Here is a 21,451-nt window from a genome sequence, read left to right as displayed (position 1 = left end):
ACTCTCCCTTATAATAACACAAGTCCCTCACTTCTTTTATTACTTTTGGCTTCCCAGGTCCCCTGAAAATAAGAAGGTTGTATTCTGGGTTCTGGTGTCTGGAAAGGTGTAGGACTCACTTTAATGTGGACTGTGGTGAATTTACCATCTGAGACTCTTAGACAGCCTCTGCCCTCCCTAGCTCCTTTCTGGATAGACAGGCTTGTCTTGGGAAGTCACTTTCTTCCTCAGAACTGCTGTTTCTCAAATGAAAAGTAGGTAGAAACAGATCCTCACTTGGCCTTACAGAGTTTTGTGTGAGTCACAAAGCCAAGAAAGTACATTGCAATCTGCGAAGAGGCTTTAACTCTAACCCTGATTCTTGTAAACTTGAGCACCCTTATATGTGGCCCCCTCACTTCTTTATGCCTCAGTTTCCCTATATGTAAAATGGGGAGAGGTCTACTGCCTCCACGGGGGACTTTAAAATTATGTCTTCAAAGAATTATTCTGGACGTGGAGCCAGAGAGATGCCTAGAGTTCCGGAAAAGTTGCTTCCCTTCCCCTGTGTGCACCGCTCCAGGTAATCTTGGGTTCCATCCCAGCTCTTTGCGGGTGGCAGGTAAGGGTCTGCCCTCTGCTGGCCGGGCCAGGAGATTAAACCCAGGGAAGTGGGGAGAACCATGCTCCGGGAGATATTTCAGAGAGGGAGTAAATGGAAGGCGTTGGTTCCTAGCAAGATCTATGTATGAACAGATTATTAAAAGGCTAAAGAGTTACAATGTTAGTCTTGTGCTTGGAATGCAAAGGGAAGGATAGTTTGCAGTGTGGTTGATGGTTCCTCCCCTCTGGACTCAGGTCCATTTGGTTTGTCCCGGACCGTTTGTCAACAACTTCAGCGAGCCCGGGCGAGGAGCTTCCTGGGAAATGTAGTTCCTAGGTGGGTATCCCGCGCCGCCGCCGGGCACCCTCGGCGGCAAGGGGACTTCATTTCCCGAGGTGCCTCGGGCCCGGGGGGCGGAGGGCTGCCGTGGCGTCTGGCCCCGAGCCGAGCCGGGAGTGGGGGCTCGGAGGCCGAGCGCCCGTGGCAGTGGGCTAGCGTCCGTGCGGCCTGGTACCGGCTATGTCCGCGTGAGGACGCCTCCGGCGCCGCCGCCGCCCCCATCCCATACTCGGCCCGGCCCGCCTTGCACCATGGGCTCCATCCTGAGTCGCCGCATCGCGGGCGTGGAGGACATCGACATCCAGGCGAACTCGGCCTATCGCTACCCCCCGAAATCCGGTGAGCGGCCGCCCCGGCCCGGGTCTCGGTCCCGGTTGCGGACAGCGAGGCGCGGGCTGGAGCGCGGGGCGGGCAGGGGGCGGCGGGGCTGGGCGCACGATCCTCCTCGGAGGGTGGGCTGGGGGCTCTGCTCGGCCCGCGGCCCTTCCTGCAGCTTCCCTGCATGGAGCTCCACGCGCCCTCCATCCGGACTCCGGGGCGTGGGTCGGTACGGCGCTGACTGCCTCGTCCCGGCTGGGTGACCTTGGGTCAGTCAGCTCACTCCTGCGCGCCTCAGCTCCCTCGTATGCACACTGGGGTATGCTCAATAGGGATCCCCCAGGGCCGGCGTGAGGTTCCGGGGCGCGACGCTTGGGAGGGCTTAGCACGGTGCCCGATGCTTTGCTTGTGCTTACAAAGTGGTCATTGTCAAAAGGATTGACATCATTCCATCGCCGGTTTTCCCTTTCTTTGGTGGCTTCTTGTGAAGACCCGGCCAGTGGTTCTGGACACTATCCGTCCCGTCTGGACAGAGGCTTAGCTCTCCTGTGACCTGGCGCTTGTGTTTGGTGGGGGGGGGGGGTCTGGGCCCAAGGAGGCATTACTGTCGGTGGAAGAGGAGCTGGGAGGCCGTGCTGGACAACCAGGGAATGGTTGGAGGGGACCTACCAGGTTCTCCAGTCTCCTTTTTTGTGGCTGAAAGACCTGAACCCCAGGGAGGAAGTGACTTTTCCAAGGTCTCAGAGCTGGATGGAAGCTCATCTGGGTACAGGACCATGAGTCAGACTACCAGACCAGTTGTACCCATCCACACTGTTTTTCTGCCTCTGATGAGGAGTGTGGCCTGCCCTGGAACTTTAGTTTGGGTTCCTCATGCTCCATCTCCTCGTCTGGTCACTTGCCTGGAAAGGAGAGAAGAAAGAGAACAGGGCATTTGGACATCATGGAGACTTTCAGACTGGAGCCTCTGATCCTGGCTTCTGAAATATCTGATCCCATCTTGTGGTCTTCTAGGCCTCACAGTTGGCCTGTGGGCATCCCCTGGGCCAGGTTTCCTCTGAGTATGGTCCAGCACCACCTGCTTCCAACAGTGGGGAAGCTTGTTTAACATGCATTTCCCAGGCCCTGCCTCAGACTTGTTGGGGTCTGCTGTGGCCTAGGAACCTGCATTTAAAACCCACTCCTAGGGTGTGTCAGATGTCTACTCAAGTTTGAGAACTGCTTCATGCTCATTTTGGAAGGTGAAAGAAGGCAAGTGTCTGGGACCACCAGAAATAAAGGGAGTGGAGACTAGCACAGTTCGGGGCAGTCAGAGGGGATGCAGTCAGAGCTGGGCAGAGGGCTCTGTTCCCTACTAGGCACGGGAGATATCCACGACTGCTTTTTCCCAGGCATAAGGACAGGGCAGCCCAGCCTGGTATAGAGATCCCCTGGAGGCTGACATCCCCAGATCTGATGGAGCAGTTGTTTGAAGTCATCCTCTTCCATCTCTGATGTTCTTCCAGCCCGTCTTTGGCTGAGTCATCTTAGGCAAGCTGCTTAGCCCCCTGGGTCATGGTTTCCTCATCTGTAAAATGGGCTGATCCTCATACAGTGCTCAGAACAGTGCTTAGCGCCTAAGAGGTCCTTGAAAAATGTTAGCTGCTATAATGGCTCAAAAAATAAATTAAGTGAACAACTTAGACTCTAATAGCAGTTAGCAGTGTCTTGGAAGAGATATCAAAAAGTTTAAGGTGGTACCTCCTGTCGCCTGGAACCAGAGCAAACCTGATGTCCCTTCAGTTGGGCATTTGGACAAAATCACAAATACAAGGCACTTACAGCACTGCTTTTGGATTCTGTTTGGTAGACCTTATTAATCAGTCAGGTCCACTCTGTGGACACCCGAGTCAACCACAATCTATTGGGGCTGGCACCTAGGTGAATACCATGGTCCACCTCGATTTTGCTGTCAGTGATTAGAGTGCTCAGCCTCTCCAGTTCAAAGGCTGTCTTTTCTGCTTCCTGTCCCTCGGGCCACCTTATTCTGGGAGGCAGTCTGGAACCTAAGCAGTACTTGAGTATGTGTTCCCAAGCATGGACTGGGGACGGAAGGGGGGTTGAGATGATTTTAGGGACCATGGACTGTACAATCAATTTATGAGACAGTTGTTATCTTTTCAGGTCTCTGTCAATTTTGTTGATTATATTAGAAAGAATCATTGGGTGCTAGTATTTTTTTAACACCTCTGTAACACTGTCCAATTTTTTTCCAGCTTTACTGAGATATAATTGACATATAACGTTGCGTAAGTTTAAGGTGTACAGTGTAATGATTTGATATGTGTATATATCGGGAAATGATTATCACAATAAGGTTATTTACACATCCATCATCTCATGGTTACTTCTGTGTGTGTGTGTGTGTGTGTGTGTGTGTGTGTGTATGTGAGGACTTTTAAAATCTGTCCAATTTTTTTAAAAATTAATTAATTTATTTAATTTATTTATTTGGCTGCGTTGGGTCTTCGTTGCTGCGCGCGGGCTTTCTCTAGTTGCAGTGAGTGGGGGCTACTCTTCGTTGCAGTGTGCGGGCTTCTCATTGTGGTGGCTTCTCTTGCTGCAGAGCACGGTCTCTAGGCACACAGGCTTTAGTAGTTGTGGCTCGCGGGCTCTAGAGCGCAGGCTCGGTAGTTGTGGCGCACGGGGTCAGTTGCTCCGTGACATGTGGGATCTTCCCAGACCAGGGTTAGAACCTGTGTCCCCTGCATTGGCAGGCGGATTCTTAACCACTGTGCCACCAGGGAAGTCCCTGTCCAATTTTCTTTTACTTTGAAGTTTTCAACATGCCCTGCAACAGTACCTAGCTTGAATTTAACAGCATTTGCTTTGTTTTTAGTGTACTTATTTACTTTACTCATAACAGCTTTATTGAGGTATCAATCGTGTGCCGTACAACTCATCCTTTGTAAACCTATGATCTGGAAAATTTTAGTAAACTTATAGAATTGTGCAACCATCACCACAATCAGTTTTAGACATTTCCATCATCAGAGTTTCCTTGCCTTGTGCCTGTTTGCAGGCAGTCTCTGCTGTCACCCTCACCCCTACCCCATCACTGATCTCCTTTCTGTCGTTAAAATTTGCCCTTTCTGGACATTTCATACAACTGGAATCGTACAGCATGTAGTCTTTTTTTGTGTCTGGCTTCTTTCACTTAGCATTGTTTTTGAGGTTCATCCATGTTGTACTTTACTGTATGGTTATAGTACATTTTGTTTATCTTTTCACCAGTTAACGAATACTTGGGGTGTTTCCACCTTTTGGCTATTATGAATAATGCTGCTGAACGTTTGTTTGGTGTGTTCAGTTCTCTTTAGTATACACCTAGGAGTGGAATTGTTGGGTCATGTGTTTAACTTTTTGAGGAACTGCCAGACTGTTTTCCATAATGGCTGCACCATTTTACATTTATTCCCACCAGCAGTGTGTGTGGGTTCCAAATTCTCAGCATCCTTGTCAATACTTATTATTGCCTACCTTTTTAATTATAGTCATCCTAGTGGGTGTGAAGAGGTATCTCACTGTGGTTTTGATTTGCATTTTCCTGATGATGTTGAACATCTTTTTTTTTTTTTTTTTTTGCGGTACACGGGCCTCTCACTGCTGCTGTGGCCTCTCCCGCTGCGGAGCACAGGCTCCAGACGCGCAGGCCCAGCGGCCGCGGCACGTGGGATCCTCCCGGACCGGGGCACCAGCCCGTGTCCCCTGCATCAGCAGGCGGACTCTCAACCACTGCGTCACCAGGGAAGCCCTTGAGCGTCTTTTCATGTGCTTATTGGCCATTGTATATCGTGTGTGTGTGTGTGTGTGTGTGTGTGTGTGTGTGTGTGTGTGTGTGTGTGTGTGTGTGTGTGTGTGTGTGTTGGGTTGGCTCTTTAAAAGTTGGATTGTCTTCTTTTTGAGTTGTAAGAGTTCTTTATGAATTCTGGATACAGTGATACAGTTCATTTATCAGCTCTGTGATTTGCAAATATTTTCTCACAGTCTGTGGTTTGTCTTTTCATTTTCTTAATGGTGTCTTTTGAGGAGCAAAATTTTAAGTTTTGGTGAAGTTTGATTTATCATTTTTCTTTTCTTTTTTTTTTTGGCCACGCCACATGGCTTGTGGGATCTTAGTTCCCCAACCAGGGATTGAACCCGGGCCCTTGGCGGTGAAAGCACGGAGTCCTAGCCACTGAACCACCAGGGAATTCTTGTCAATTTTTTTGATGGTTAATGTTTTTAGAGTTATATCTAAAAGATCTTTGCCTACCTCAAGGTCACAAAGATTTTCTCCTATTTTTTTTTCTTGAATTTTTATAGTTTTAGCTCATACATTAAGTCTTGTGATCCATTTTGAGTTAATTTTTTAATGTATGGTTTGAGGTAAAGATTTAGGGTTTTGTGTTTTTTTCTGCATATGGATAGTCAGTTATTTCAACATCATTTGATGAAAAGACTATTCTTTTCCCATCACATTGCCTTTTTACCTTCATTAGAGATCAGCTGACCATAAATGTGAGAGTTTATTTCTGCACTCCACTGCCCTGCAGTCCCTTGCCCCGATCACAGGGCTGGCTGGTCCCCAGCCGAGGGTCACGGCAGGCATTAGGACACCTCGGTCAAGTTCTTAAAGAGAAGATTGCAGACGGAAGCCTGGAGCACAGTAGGTCCCCACAGGAGTGCCTGGTCGTTGTTGTTGGCTGCCACGGTTGGTTGTTCCTCCTCCTGCGTTATTATTGTTACTCATGTGTCTTAAAGCCATGTGGGTTGCCCTGCCCTGGTGTTTGAGGGAGGTCATGGTAGGGACAGGTCACCCAAGAGAAGCATCAGGAGGGGCAGTCAGCCACGTGATCCACTAACCCTGGAGGTGGGGGTGAACTATGCCCCAGACCTAAACCTTTTGTATATCAATGCATGTACTTTCAGAGCATTTTTACCTCCTTTATCTCACTGGAACTTTGCCATGTCCTTGTGACACTAGACTTTTGTCCTCTTTGGCAGAGGAACTAGAAATCAGGCTGATTTTGTCTCCTAGCACCTGGGCCTGCACACGGTAGGTGTTTAATAAATGCTTGCGCAGCAGGCCTTGCAGAAAACAACTCCCCTCTCCCTAGTGTACAAGCTGCTCAGACTGGGCTGCATCTTATCCCCTGGGTGTCAGGCGGGGGTCCGGGGACTCCTGGGCCTGCTGCCACGCGATGAGGGGCCTGAGGTGTGTGCCAGGAGACTTTGGTGTGTACTTTTGTGCTGGTGGCAGTCTAGAGACGTCTACTCATGAGTGCTGCCGCCGGTGTTGGGTTTGCCCTTTCTGAAGTGGGGCCTTGCTGACTCTGGATAATTGACGCCTGAAGGAAAGAACCGAGGCAGGTGTTGTAAGACGAAGGAGGACTTTTTGTGTCACCGAGGGCGTCCTCTGTCACTGGGGACATTCCGGGTCCCTGGGCCCCATCACTGTCCCTAGGCAGTGAGCTTGTGCTCCAAGCCCCAGGGTCAGTGGCAGAGGGGTGGGGTGTGGGGAAAGGGCTCCACCTGCACACGGGGGTTTCATGCTCAGAGTCCTGCACCATCATCACCGGCATTGTGCCACCTGTGCCCGTTCACATAGCAGAACTAGTTCTGTGCTTCTGCTCACATGAATTCGGTTTGGATTTTATCATTGTAAGAGCTGTATAAATAAGCTGTATTTTCGGAATTTCAGTTGTTACATTTTAGGTAAAAACAACAACAGCAGAAACAAAAACCCTTTAAGTTGGCCATGGTGGGTGGGCGTCTGAGGACCTGTCTCCCTGAAGGAGAAGCCAGTTGCTTGGGTTTAGAAGCCTGCGGTGGGCACTTGGGCCCTGTGGCCACTGGAGCTGAGGTTTGCTGTGTCGCCTGCCCTCGGGATTTTGAGCACCCGGAGGTCCCTGCATCCTTCGCCCAGCTCCTGGGCTTTGCTGCACTCTCCTGTTGGTCAGTGGAAGAAGCCGGGCTTGTGCTGGTTAGGCTGGCCAGCCGGCTGGCAGGCCTTTCCTCTGGTGCCAGGAGGTCGGTCGTGGTGCGGAGGGCCCAGCTGTCCAGCATCAAAGGGGGGTGTGTGCGCGTGTTTTCATCCTCACAGTTGAGGTGGCCTTCGCTGTGCTGACAACACACCCTTCCACCAGCAGGGTGGGCACAGGCAGAGCTTAGCTCAGCACTGTGAGAGTGAGCCCGCCTCGAGGGGTCTTCTGCCCCCACCCGCCTGTAGAGCCACGGCGGAGCACTGGATTCAGAGTCCAGCGGCCCCATGCCAGTGACTTGCCCTGTGGCCTTGAGCCGGTCGCTTGCTCCCGGGCCCCTTTCAGTCCTGACTCTGAGTCCACGGGAGCTGGCGGGGAGGGACCAAGCCCTGGTCCAGCCGAGCCTGTGTTTTTCAGGGGCCTGGCAGTTTCCTGGGAACGTCCTGCACTTCCTGGATGACCCTGCAGGCAGTAACCACTGCTGCCTGCCTCGCCTCCCAAGTCTGGTGCCGGCGGCCAGACGCTGGCACGGGGCACGTCCAGTGGGCGTTTCCCATGCGTGTTTCCATGTGGTCAGGTACAGCCATCAGGCCTCACGTTTCTGTGTTGTCCTGTAAAACGCAGGGCAGTGATGCCACACATGCCACCCACACAGCGTCGGACTCAGGCTCAGTGAATAACAGTGGACTTGTTCAGTTCTGCCAACTGTCCCTGCGTCTGCCCAGCTCCCCAGAGCTGGGGGAGCCAGGCCCAGCCGCCGCCTGGCCCGCACCCCTGCTGTTTGCAGACAAGCCAGTGGTGTGGAGCAGCATGGGGGGGCCACTCGCTGTCTAGAAATCATGGCCGGCTCTCTCCGAGCTGGGAGGGGAGGTAGAGGCTTGGGAATGACTGACACGGGAACATCTGTCCACCCCTGTGTGTGCAGTGCTTGCAAAGAACCCATTTTCTCATCCTTTCATCCTACTCGGCGTTGGCTTGGTTCTGGGGGCCCGGCACCCGCAGAGCAGGTCTTCGGGGGGGGTCCACTGTTCTGATAACTGCCGCATTCTGTTACCCGGGTCTCCTGCCCCTGTGATAGTCCTGAGTGACCAGATGCCCGCAGTGCTTTAGGGGTGAATCGAAAGAAGGAATTGTATTCAGTTCAGTGCTGTAGAAAACGTGTGGTATATGCACGTATGTACATGTACAGCCAAAGTGTAACATATCGAGGAGACGTACAGGTCAGGAGCTTCCGCTTGATGAACCATCACCAGGTGGGCGGGTTGAAGGAATAGAAGAGTAGCAGCCCCCAAAGGCCCCAGTGCCCCTCCCCAATCTCTGCCCCCTCCTCCCTGGGAGGCCCCCTCTGGACTCCAGTGGAGGTGAGTTTTGCCTGTTTCTGAACTTGGTATAAACAGAAGTGGATGCTCTTGGCTGCACGTTGGGGGATGAGAGGGTGGACGCTGTCAGTGGGGCGGCAGTCGGTTTCCTGTCTCTGCTGCGTGACATCCCAGTGTCTGCTGGCGCTACCGTGTGTTCATCCACGAGCTCACGTGGAGGGCGCTCGGGGAGTTTCCGGTTTGGGCTCTCATGAATGATGCTGGGTGGACACTCTTGTGACTGGCTTTGGTTCCCAGGAGTCTGATTTCTTTGGGTCCATTTTATTTTTTTCACTTTTAAAAGTAATTGTGGTAAATTCCACATAACAATTACCATTTTACCCATTTTAAGTGTGCAGTTCAGAGGCATTAAGTACATTTACACTGCTGTGTAGTCATCTGCACCATCGTCCCCATAAGTCTTCCTCTTGTGAAACTGAAACTCTGTCCCCATTAAACAGTAACTCCCATTGCCCTCTCCCCCAGCCCCTGGCAGCCACCACTTTACTTTCTGTGTCTCGTCTTGACAATCCCAGATACCCATCTCTTTGGGTCTGTTTTCATACCTGGCAGTGGGTCTGGCACCCTCGGGTGCGCGTGTGCGGAGTCCACAGCTTTTACAATGTTGTGGTGGGTTGAGCCCGTTCATGCTTCCATCAGCAGAGCAGACTACTACTCTGTCTGTAGTCTGCAGCCCGTGGTGTTCACCGAGGCCTCGTGTTACAAATGGGGACACTGAGGCTCAGAGAGGTTGGGCTGCGCTGAGTCCCCCAGCCTGAGTGTGGGGAGCAGAGAAGCTATTCTGTGCAATGTGTGAATGCGACCCAGGGGAATCGCTGAGCTGCGTGATTACGGGTGGGCCCCGGGTGTCAGTCTCCTTAGACTGTTTGGGAACAGCCTCTTAGCCCAAGGGGCTGTCTCTCACGTGGCGGAGTGATCTCATGGGCCTGGAGATGCTTCCCCGAGATCGGCCCTCTCTGAGGGCAGTGACATCCTGATTCCCTGTTGTTCAGGCCCAGCTGGGGCTTAGTGGCAGCGGATGTCAGGAAACTGGTAACCTGGAATATCTGTGCTGTGGTAAAATGAGAAGCATTTTTGGCCAGTGGAATCAATGAACTGTTCCCAGACTTCTCACCTTCCCTGCTCCCCTCCACGCAAGTGGGAATGATGGAGGCAGCTGAGCGAAGCCACACCCGGTGCCCAGGTTCCAGGGCCACCTGTGTTTCTTAGAAGGGGGCCCTAGGGTGTCTTTGTCCATATCACGGTTTACCCGGCGGGGGTATCGTGATTTATAATAAGAAATACAAATGTGGTCTTCATCCGTTTCTGGCACAGAACTCCTCAAACCCTTGGAATTTCCTAAGGGATCAGTGATAATGTGAAATGGGTGTCTTTTGATATTCTTAACAGATCCCTTTCAGCCACACCTGAGTTTATACTAATGAGGTGACTTTTGGAAAGCACCTGAGGTTGGGGGCTAGTTGCCGGTGGAGCCAGCTATGAGCTTAAGAGGGCTGGAGATTGAGATGATGGCCAGTGGCCAATGATGTAATCGGTCTTATCTATGTAATGAAGCCTCCAAAAAGACTCAGAGGGGCCAGGTTTGGAGCGCTTCTCAGTTGGTGAACAATGTGGAGGTGCTGGGAGGGTGGCACCCTCGGAGGGCATGGAATTTCCGCAGCCCTTCCCACGTGCCTTGCCCTGTGCATCCCTTCCATCCAGCTGTTCCTGAGTTGTATCCTTTTGTAATAAACTGATAATTTAGCAAATGAACTCTTTTCCTGAGTTCTCTGAGACACTCTAGAAAATTAATTGGACCCGAGAAGGGGGTCCTGGGAACCTTTGATTTGTAGCTGGTGGGTCAGAAGCATAGGTGATCGATCACCTGAACTTGTGATTGGCGTCTGAAGTGGGGTAGGGGTTTGCAGTCATATGGGCTGAGCCCTTATCTTGTGGGATCTGACAGTGTCAACTGTGTCCAGGTACATGGTGTCAGGATTGAACTAAGTTTGTAGGCCACCCGGGCAGTGTCGGCTGAGAATTGGAAAATTGCCTGGTGGGTTGAAAACACTGGCTGGGCTGGCGTCGTTGAGGACGCAGCTCTGGGTCAGCATGGGTTGTCAATGAGGACACCACCTCTCACTGGTAGTGTGGCTTGAGCAGTTCCTTGACCTCTCTGTTCCTCAGTTTCCATGACTGTCACATAGGAATAAAGGTGTCATTCATCCACCTTCATTGGGCTCCTGCTGTGTCCAGGCCAGGGTAGTGGTTACTGGGCTTGTCGGGATCAACACCATGCAGAGAGTTGGGCAAAGGCCTGCCAGGAGGGCACGGGAGGCCTCCGGGGAGTTGCAAGGCAGGAGCAACCCATTGGGCCAGAGGGGATGGAGAGAGCTCTGGGATCCGGGACAGGGCGGGGAGATGGTGCGGTGAGGTGGGCAGCGCAGAGCAGAATAAGAGTCTGCAGAGTGATGAGCCGGAGCCTAGCCCGTGGGTTGAGCAAGGCATGTTTGCCCTTGAGGATAACATCAGTGTCCCTGGTCCAGAGTGTCTGGAGTGTGAGGCGGGGAGCCTGGGTTACCTGAAACTGCACTGGAAAGGGCACTGGGATCCCATGTTCCTGAGACAGACGGCCCTTGGGCCTCGTGGGGCTTCTGGGGATGTGGGCATTCCATCTCCAAGATGCACAGTCCTGCTCCTGGGTCGAGGAGAGGTGAGGGTCATCTGCGTGGGGGTCCCTCCGTGTTCTGCATGCTGTGGGTGCTGAGCAAAGGCCTCTCTGAGCACATGGAGGTCTGAGCAATGCACGGGGTGAGCCAAGGACAGTTGGGGTGTGAAAGTGTGGGCAGAGGATCAGCCCGCAGAGACCTCGAGGCCAGAGGCACTGCTGTGTAGGAAGGACTTGGAAGGAAGGTGGGCCGCTGCTGAGACTGGAGGTGGGAGGTGAGGGGCTCAGGCCTGTGAACCCCTGAGGAGTCGGGGTGCGGGTGGGAGCTCTGAAGGGGTCCCGGGTTGTGTGCAGACATCTCATTTGCGTTTTAAGGGACCACCTGGAACGGCATCTAGTCTGAGGATGCCCTGCTGCAGGAGCTCTGCCTCTGACGATGGCTCTTCACTCAGCTCTTGGGGGAAACCAGGAGTTGATGAAGCCATGGAGCTGCCCTGTGGCTGTGGTGGTCGTAGTGGTGGCTGTCCCCACAGGGATGCTGGGTGGCACCTGTCCTGCCCAGGTTCTTTCTGTTGTGGGTGTTTCAGAGGTTGGGAGATTTGGGTAAATCAGTCAGGATCACCTCCCAAAGGCCCCACCTCCTAACACCATCACATTGGGGCTTAGGTTTCAGCATGTGAATTTTGGGGGATACGAACATTCACTCTATAGCAGGGTTCCAAACTCTGGTCTCTTGATAAACTCAGGTTTTAATAGAACTCTAGGGCTTCCCTGGTGGCACAGTGGTTGAGAATCCGCCTGCCAATGCAGGGGACACGGGTTCGAGCCCTGGTCCAGGAAGATCCCATATGCCGCAGAGAAACTAAGCCCATGCACCACAACTACTGAGCCCGTGTGCCACAATTACTGAAGCCCATGCACCTAGAGCCCATGCTCTGCAACAAGAGAAGCCACTGCAATGAAAAGCCGGTGCACCGCAATGAAGAGTAGCCCCTGCTCGCCACAACTAGAGAAAAGCCCATGCACAGTAACGAAGACCCAATGCAGCCAAAAATAAAAATAAATAATAAATAAATACATTTATTTTTAAAAAAATAGAACTCTGGGTGCATAGCCAATGTTCTTGGGGAGAACATTGAGGGCATGGTTTACTGTTCCCGCTCTCTCCCCGCCTCCTCGGAGATTCCTGTCTGTTTGGCATGGATCCTGCCTGACCCTTTCTTTCCCCTAGAGTCCATCTGTGCTCTCTATGCTGACCAACGCTTTGCCTTTTGACTCTGATCTCAGGGAGATCTTTGCGTGTCCTGGCACCTGGCTCTTTTAGCAGGGTTAGTTCATTTAAGCAACTAGAATGTTTCCAGTTTTCATTTGTAAATGATGATCATCACACACATGCGCACAGCTAGACATGTAAAAGTGGAACACACAAAGCAGAAAGGAACCCCAGAAGTCTGCTCGGCTCACTCTGTGGCCCGTGAGGAAGGGGCAATACCTCTCTGCCTCCACCTCCACAGGCCGTCACAGAAACAGCCTTGATTTTCCTCATCCTGGAAGATGATGAACATGTGTCTGCCTTACACCTGACTTGTCCTTCCACGCCTGACTTATGTAAAGGAAAACAGCCAGTTGAGGGGACGCTGGGAGCCTCCCAGGAAGGGTACTCTTGGTCTTTGTTTTGGTGGCTGTTCATCTGTTTGTCATCCAGGTCACTGGGACACCCATAAGTAGGGCAGAGTCTGAATCCCACGGGCAGAGAGGAGGTGAGCTGTCTGAGTCCGAGTGTCCCTTGGCTGCGACAGCAGAGAGGGGACAGAGACATGGATTTGTTTTAGCCATAATTAAAAAAAATTAAAGTATAGTTGATGTAACAAATAACAAATGCTGGAGGTGGGTGTGGAGAAATGGGAGCCCTCCTGCACTGTTGCTGGGAATGTAAATTGGTCCAGCTACTATGGAAAGCAGTATGGAGGTTCCTTAAAAAACTAAAAATAGAGATGCCATATGATCCAGTGATCCCACTCCTGGGCATATATCCAGAGAAAACTCTAATTTGAAAAGATACATACACCCCAGTGTTCATAGCAGCACTATTTACAATACCCAAGACATGGAAGCAACCTAAATGTCTATTGACAGATGAATGGATAAAGAAGGTGTGGTACATACATACAATGGAATATTACTCAGCCATAAAAAAGAATGAAGTAATGCCATTTGCAGCAACATGGATGGACCTAGAGATTATCATATTAAGTTGAGGTATAAAAACATACTAATTATCACTAATATGTGGAATCTAAACTATGACACAGATGAACTTATCTATGAAACAGAAGCAGACTCACAGACATAGAAAACAAACTTATGGTTACCAAAGGGGAAATTGGTGGGGGGGATAAATCAGGAATTTGGAATTGGCAAATGCAAGCTAATGTGTATAAAATAGAATAACAACAAGGTCCTACTGTATAACACAGGGAACTATATTCAATATCTTGTAATAAACTATAATGGAAAAGAAAAAAATAAGACGGGTGAAAGCAATATGTGTATTTATAAATATATAGATAGATAGTTGATATACAATGTTATGTTAGTTTTGTACTGTTGATACATAGTGATTTGACACTTGCACACATTATGACAAGTCTCGTAACCATCTGTTCCTGTACAAAGTTATTACAATATTATTGACCGTATTCCTTATGCTGTGCATTACATCACCATGACTTATTTATTTTATAACTGGAGGTTTGTACCTCTTAATCCTCTTCACCTATTTCACTCAGCCCCCTCCCTCTGCCAACCACCTGTTTGTTCTCTATGAGTCTGGTTTTGTTTTGTTTGTTTGGTTTTGTGTTTTAGATTCCACACCTAAGTGAGTTCATGTGGTATTTGTCTTTGTCTGACTCATTTCACTTAGCATAATACCCTCTAGGTCCATTCATGTTGTTGCAAATTGCAAGATTGCATTTTATTTATGGTCCAGTACTATTCCATTATATGTATATCTATCTATCTATCTATCTATATATCACATCTTCTTTATCCATTCATCTATTGACAACACTTAGGTTGCCTCTATACCTTGGCTATTATAAATAATGCCGCAGTGAACATTGGGATGCATGTATCTTTTTGAATTAGTGTTTTTGTTTCCTTTGGGTAAATACCCAGAAGTGGGACGGCTAGATCATATTGCAGTTCTATTTTTAATTTTTTGAGGAACCCACATACTAGCCATAAAGTTTGAGGATGGCTCCTCTGAGGCTCTGGAGTACTGGAGTGGGTTGTGCCAGGTAGCTGGGGCTTCTAGGTCAAAATCAGGACCCGTGTCCTCTGGCAGGCCCTCTGGAAGGATTTCACAATTGAGACGCCCTTCTCACGTGGCTCATTATGTGTGACCGGCAGTGACACCACTGACTGCCGTCCCCTGTCTGTCAAACCGCGCTGTGGCAAAGAGTAGCCCCCGCTTGCCACGACTAAAGAAAGCCTGTGCGCAGCTGCGAAGACCCAGCGCAGCCAAGAATAAATAAATAAATTAATTAATTAATTTAAAAAAAAGACACACGGTAGGCTTGGTGTCGGCAGGTTTGAGCCGTGACTCCATCACTAGCTTGGTGATCTCTGACCTCAGTTTCTCACATGGAAAGTGGGGGCAGGTTCCATCCCCTCTCAATGGGTTCTGTGGGGAACCCAGGCTGGGGCACTGACTCGGGGGCATGGAAGAAGAGCCTGGGGGCTGTGGGGGTGGTTTCTCTTCTCTTCCCATCTCCAGGTCTTCCTTTTTGTTTCTCCCCCTCGGTTGTCTTGTCTTTCTCTTTCCCTCTCTCCTCTTCATAGCCCTGCCTGCTCCTCTTGGTTCCAAAGTGTGCACACACAGATGCACATGCATGCACACAACACATGTACACCGTATACATGTGTACATGACAGATGCATGCACACACAAGCACAACGCATGCATGTGCGCGCGCACACACACACACACACACACACCACACACATTTCGATATACACACACCTATCCACACATATACGTATGCACGATACACCTGTACACACACACAGACACACACCTGGGAGCTGCTGCCATTTCCCTAGGATGCACATTCCTCCTTTAAAAGTTCCTTTCGTTAAAATGTGAGCACTTAGGGCTTCCCTGGTGGTGCTGTGGTTAACAATCCGCCTGCCAATGCAGGGGACACACGTTTGAGCCCTGGTCCAGGAAGATCCCACATGCGCGGAGCAACTAAGCCCGTGCACCACAGCTACTGAGCCTGCACTCTAGAGCCCGCGAGCCACAACTACTGGAGCCTGCGCACCTAGAGCCTGTGCTCCACAGCAAAGAGAAGCCGCTGCAATGAGAAGCCTGCGCACCGCAACAAAGAGTAGCCCCCGTTAACCGCAACTAGAGAAAGCCTGCGTGCAGCAATGAAGACCCAACACAACCAATAAATAAATAAATATTTTAAAAGTGTGAGCATCTAAAAACATACAGGAAAATACAGAGAGGAATATAGGGAATGCCCTCCATTCAGAGTCCACAGTTTACATTTTTCATATTGTGGACTCAGGCATGTCCTCCCCACGTTGGTTTCTTCCTCCTCCAAATGTGGGGTCCCACCATCTGTGCTGTAGGGCTGCGTTGTGATATGTTTTCACGTCCTCCGTGTTTGAGTTGTGTTGGTTCTGCACCTGCTCTGTGCTGATACTCGGAGACCCCGCTCCCTCCTTTACCTGATGTTTGGTTCCATCCTGTCACTGCCACGGTGTGTTGGACCATTTCCTTATCGAGCATGTGAGGTGTTTCCAACTTTTTATGCTTGAAAGTCTTTTATTGGTCCCTATATTGTATGCAACCAAAATATGTACATAAATTGAAATTAGAATCTTAAAAGGGAGAATTTTTCTCCTGGTTTGAGTGGCCATTACAAATAACCAGTTGGTCAAAACATCACAAATATTACAGGTTTTTTTTTTTAATGTTTATTTTTATTTATTTGGCTGCATCAGGTCTCAGTTGTGACACTCGGGATCTTTGTTGTGGCACACGGCCTCTTTTGTTGTGGTGTGCGGGCTCAGTAGTTGCGGCATGTGGCATCTTAGTTCCCTGACCAGGGATGGAACCCGCGTCCCCTGCATTGGAAGGCGGATTCTTAACCACTGGACCGCCAGGGAAGTCCCTACAGTTTTTATAAATAACAAACATAAATAGTAAAAAAAAAAAAAAAGTTGAACATATATCTCTTACGTCAGTGGATAGGCTGCTTTCCCCCCAGTTAATTCATGTAGTCACAGTTGAATAGAACCTGTTGCTGGAATGAGACGGCTCAACAGCACTTCTAGTTCTGTTTTTCATTTTAAGTTAAGAAACTTTGTTCACGTAAATAAAGTAGATGGGAATTAACAGGGGTTTGATTTAGCAATAGCATCTAATTCCAAGTTACTTGCCAAAAAATAGAAAGATCATATAAAGATCTAATACCAAAAAAATTTGTTGATGATTTACCAGCTGACAACTGAAGTGCTTCCAGTTCATAATAACAGCCTTGTTGAGATATAATTCACATGCTACAAACTTCACCCTTTTTTTTTTATTGTGGTATGCGGGCCTTTCACTGTTGTGGCCTCTCCCGTTGCGGAGCACAGGCTCCGGATGCACAGGCTCAGCGGCCATGGTTCACGGGCCCAGCCGCTCCGCGGCATGTGGGATCTTCCCGGACCGGGGCACGAATCTGTGTCCCCTGCATCGGCAGGCGGACTCTCAACCACTGCGCTACCAGGGAAGCCCAAACTTCACCCTTTTAAAATGTACGATCCAGTGGTTTTTCCAGAACACGGTTCCAGTTTTGTGATTCTTATGGTCACTGCTCTAACATCCTTGTCCCATGTCTCCAGTCTTTTTTTTTTTATTTTGGCTGTGTTGGGTCCTCGTTGCTGCGCGTGGGCTTTCTCTAGTAGCGGCGAGTGGGGATACTCTTCGTTTCAGTGCGCGGGCTTCTCATTGTGGTGGCTTCTCTTGTTGCAGAGCACAGGCTCTAAGCACGTGGGCTCAGTAGTTGTGGCTCATGGGCTCTAGAGTGCAGGCTCAGTAGTTGTGGTGCACGGGCTTAGTTGCTCCACGGCAGGTGGGATCTTCCCAGACCAGAGCTCGAACGCGTGTCCCCTGCATTGGCAGGCGGATTCTTAACGACTGCGCCACCAGGGAAATACCCCTCCAGTCTTTTAAAAATAATTTTTCTTGTTTTAAAGCAATACACGTTAGGGAATTCCCTGGTGGTCCAGTGGTTAGGACTCCGCCCTTTCACTGCCAAGAGTGCGTGTTTGATTCCTGGTCCAGGAACTAAGATCCCACAAACCTCGAGGTGTGGCCAAACATGAAAAAAAAAAAAAAACGCAATACACATTAATTTAGAAAAGAAACAGTTAAAGCCTCCCCCAAAAAAACCTAGCCCCCCCAAAAAAAACCCCTCATCCGTTGCCTCTTAATCCGGAGGTTTCCGTTTGTAGCATTTATACCTCTGAAGTTATTAATGCTTAAAACTACACTAAGACGTGCAGGCCTCCTGTGTATCGTCAGGTTGTAGGCAGAGCTGTGGAGGAGAATAAAGCAGGGAAGGGGGCTGGGAGTGGGGGGTCAGCAGGCAGGGTAGGAGGGCGGAAGTTGCAAATTTTAAAAAGAATGATCAGAAGAGGCCTTGTTGAGGAGGACACGTGAGGTCTAAGGATCAAGGCAGACTCTTGGGGAAGAACTTCATAAGCAGAGGAAACAGCAAGTACAGAGACCCTGGGGTCACGGACGGGGTTGGCAGGGTCCGCCGCAAGCCATGGGGAGGAGTCTGGGACTTGTTTTGGTGTGATTAGGGAGGCATCAGAAGGCCCCTCATTATGAGCACTGGGATGTGGGAAACAGCCTTTGGGGCTGTGGAAGTGGGGAGACCGGGGAGTGGATTGCAGGACTCCAGCAGTAGATGGTGGTGGCGTTGAGCAGCGTGGTGGCCACAGAAAAATGTTATTTTCAGGAGCCCAGAGAGGGTCACTCAGACTGGATTTCGAAGCCCATCATGTTAGTTATCTCTTGCTGAGTAACAAATTCAAATTTTAGCCATTTATAACAATAAATGCTTATTATCACGGTTTCTGTGGGTCAGGAATTTGGGAGTGGCTTCGCTGGGTGGTTCTGATTCAGGGTCTCCCTTGAGGTTGCTGTCAGCTGGGCTACAAGGTCTGATTCCCACGTGGTTCCCTCGCAGGGCTGGCAGGTTGGTGCTGGCCAGTGGCTGGAGGCCTCAGTTTGTCACTACATGGACCCCTTCATGGGGCTGTTTGAGTGTCCAGCACGGCAGCCGGCTTCCTCCCCCAGAGCCTTGGAAGTCCCACTCCGTCAATTCCACAGTGTCCTGCTGGTTACACAGGTCAGCCCTGTTCATTCTGAGAAGTCTCCCCAGAGACATGAATACCAGGAGGTGAGAACATGGGGCCTTCTTAGAGGAGAACCTCCTCACCCACTTTCTGCTTGTGGAGCGGAAATTCTGGAGATTTGTTGGACATAATGGGATTGGGCCTTGGGGTCCCCCCAGGGCGAGGTTGGAGCAGGATTTTCCGGGCCAGGGGTCTGTCTATTCCTGGAGGGCTTTGCAAGGATGGCTGGGCCCCAGGCCTAGTTCCGTCTCGCTCGCCTGGAACCTTCCCTCCAGACCAGTGCTGTGCGGCCTCTGGATCCACCTCAGGGCCTGTGAGCAGTGTGGAGGTCCTGGCAGGGCGGGGCCCAGGCAGCCGCTGGGCTTCCTTGCACCCTCTGTCACATGCCACTGCGGCCCTGACTTGTCACAGAGCCTAGTGCATGTGACTTTGCTTGTCGGCTGTGCTGTATGACATTGTCACGGCCTATTGTAGTCCTGGCGGACCAGGTGGCTCTGAGCTGGCTTCCCCCAGAGCTCCCAGCTGACACCCTTCTCAACTGCCCTGTGATTCAGGCTCAAGGTTGGGTGGGCCACAGGCCCACCTGTCCAGAGACAGGTCCAGAGACCGCCTGTGCCCCACCCCAATAGGGCCAGTGTGGGAACAACCACCTTTTTAAAGCCTTTGCACATTAAAATCCACTGATGCTCTCAGTGCGGTAGACGGGACTGAGTGCAAATCCCAGGTGATTTTGGAAGGGCCCAGGCGCTTCCCTGCATCACACTTAGTCTTTTTATTCTGATAAGTGCACCACGAGTGGTTCGTGTTCAGTGAAAAGATCTAACATGGAGCAGAACGTCTGGGCTTTTGTCCATGCCGCACCTGGTCCCGACTGACTTCTCAGCAGCTTTTTGGGTGCGTCCTTTTGACCATTCTCTGTGTACTCACAACTTGCATCATGCACGCCTAAGTGTGCAGTTACCTCTCAAAAGGGGTTCTGGAATGCATCCAACAAATATTCTGTGAGCATCTTTCTGTGTCAGTATCCAGGTCTGTTTGACCCTCTTTAGCAGCTATTATATGGTGTTCCATAAAATCAGGAGTATTGTATTTATTTAACTAGTCACCACTTTATTCTTTTTCTCTCACTGCAGTTGGCTCTGTCTGGTTCCTGGTCCACACGTGGGTTGGGGTTACGCCCTGGCCTGATATGTCCTGGCTATGTTCCCTTCAGTCAAGAGCCACCAGGCTGTACTCCTGGTTCTGGGCCTCCCGGCCTAGACAGCCAAGGCTGTGTCCCGCGTAACTGGGGTTGTGGTTCTCAGGAAGGACACACAGATCCATGCACGGCGCCCACCAAAGCTCAAGGGGCCCAGAATTCCCTCTGGTCCACAAAATTCACAGGGCCCTCTGGTTACCTGGCCTTTCTCTGTGCCAGTGAGAAACGGGGGACAGTGGGCAAGTATCAGATCAGGAAGCTTGGGGGAGGCGGTACTTCTAGTGTTTCCCCAGCAAGGCTGTGAGCTCAGTTCTTTGAAGCTGACCCATGTCCGATGCCTTGTAGCCATCTATGTTTACAAGAAACGTGAATTTAGTGCCTAAGTGTGCCAGGGACATATAGCCTCAGTCTTCATGGAGGGGAGTCAGATAGAAATGAAATAACTCAGGTTCACACAGTTTTAAACTGTGGTCAGCACTGAGGTGAAAAAGTTCTCAGGGCTCGGATTTGGGGTAGGGAGGCTGATTTAGTCTGGGGGTCAGAGAAAGTGTATTCGTTTCCTATGGCCACTGTAACGAAGTGCCACAAACTGGGTGATTTAAAACAACAGAATTTATTCTCACAGTTCTGGAGGCCAGAAGTCCAGAATCTAGGTGTCCACAGGGTTGTTTCCTTCTGAGGCCTCTAGGGGAGGCTCCTTCCCACCTCTCCCTGCTTCTGGAGGCTCGAGGCACTCCTTGATTGTAGCCACGTCACTCCCATCTCTGCTTCTGTTGTCAGACAGCTTTTTTCCCTTTGTGTGTGTCTGTGTCCACATCTCCCTCTTTCTCTTATGGAGACACCAGTCACTGGGTTTAGGGGCCCCCATCCAGTCTGACTCCTGTTAACTGGATTCCATCTGCAAAGTACCTATTTCCATACAAGGTTACAGGTGCCAGGGGTGAGGACTGAGACATGTCCTTGTAGGGGACGCAGTTCAACCTGCTGCAGAAGGAAGTGATATTGGAGCGGGGGTCTGGATGAGTCCAGGAGTGGGGAGGAGAGGCCCCGGGCCAGGTGGAGGGGCCGAGGCCGTGTCTGGAGCTGGCCTTTCTCAGGCTGAGCTTCTTGGCCATGAGATGCTCCCATTGGGCTGTATTGAGCCTCATCGTCTACAGTTGTGTTTCCTTTTTTAACCAGGAAACTACTTTGCCTCCCACTTTTTCATGGGAGGTGAGAAATTCGACACCCCCCACCCTGAAGGTTACCTCTTTGGAGAGAACATGGATCTGAACTTCCTGGGCAATCGCCCAGTCCAGGTGGGTCGTGGTGGGGCTGGGCACGTGGGCAGTGGTGGCAAGACCCCTGGCTGTGAGCAGGCACCGAGTCTCTCCAAACGGGGCGGAGGTGCCATCTGGACGTGGGCATGTGATGTGTGCGTGAGGCCTGTCCCCCCTTCGAGGCTGGATGGCCGAGGGTTGGTCCCTGGGGTACAGAGCAGCTGCTACTGAACCCAGTGCATCCAGACTGTGGGGCTGAGGAAGGCTCTGGATTTCATCCCAGGCCTCTTGGATGGCTGTC

The 21,451-nt window shown here is 50.7% G+C and overlaps 1 protein-coding gene across 3 annotated transcripts in view; it reads left to right on the top strand.

The window, feature by feature from the left end:
• Positions 1–1,053: 1,053 nt before the first annotated feature.
• MGRN1 (mahogunin ring finger 1) overlaps positions 1,054–21,451 on the top strand; it is a 50,795-nt gene continuing 30,397 nt past the window's right edge. For all 3 annotated transcript variants that reach the window (XM_082858271.1, XM_082858270.1, XM_082858272.1), the window contains exons 1-2: positions 1,054–1,261; positions 21,071–21,189. In XM_082858271.1, the coding sequence (XP_082714397.1) occupies positions 1,174–1,261; positions 21,071–21,189 (207 nt within the window). In that variant the 5' untranslated portion in view covers positions 1,054–1,173. The remainder of the gene's footprint in view (positions 1,262–21,070; positions 21,190–21,451) is intronic.

Source organism: Leucopleurus acutus (assembly GCF_964270905.1).
Source record: "Leucopleurus acutus genome assembly, chromosome: 16".
Taxonomy (NCBI): Eukaryota; Metazoa; Chordata; class Mammalia; order Artiodactyla; family Delphinidae; genus Leucopleurus; species Leucopleurus acutus.
The sequence above is the reverse complement of the archived record's forward strand: the minus strand, read 5'-3'. Positions and strand labels throughout refer to the sequence as shown.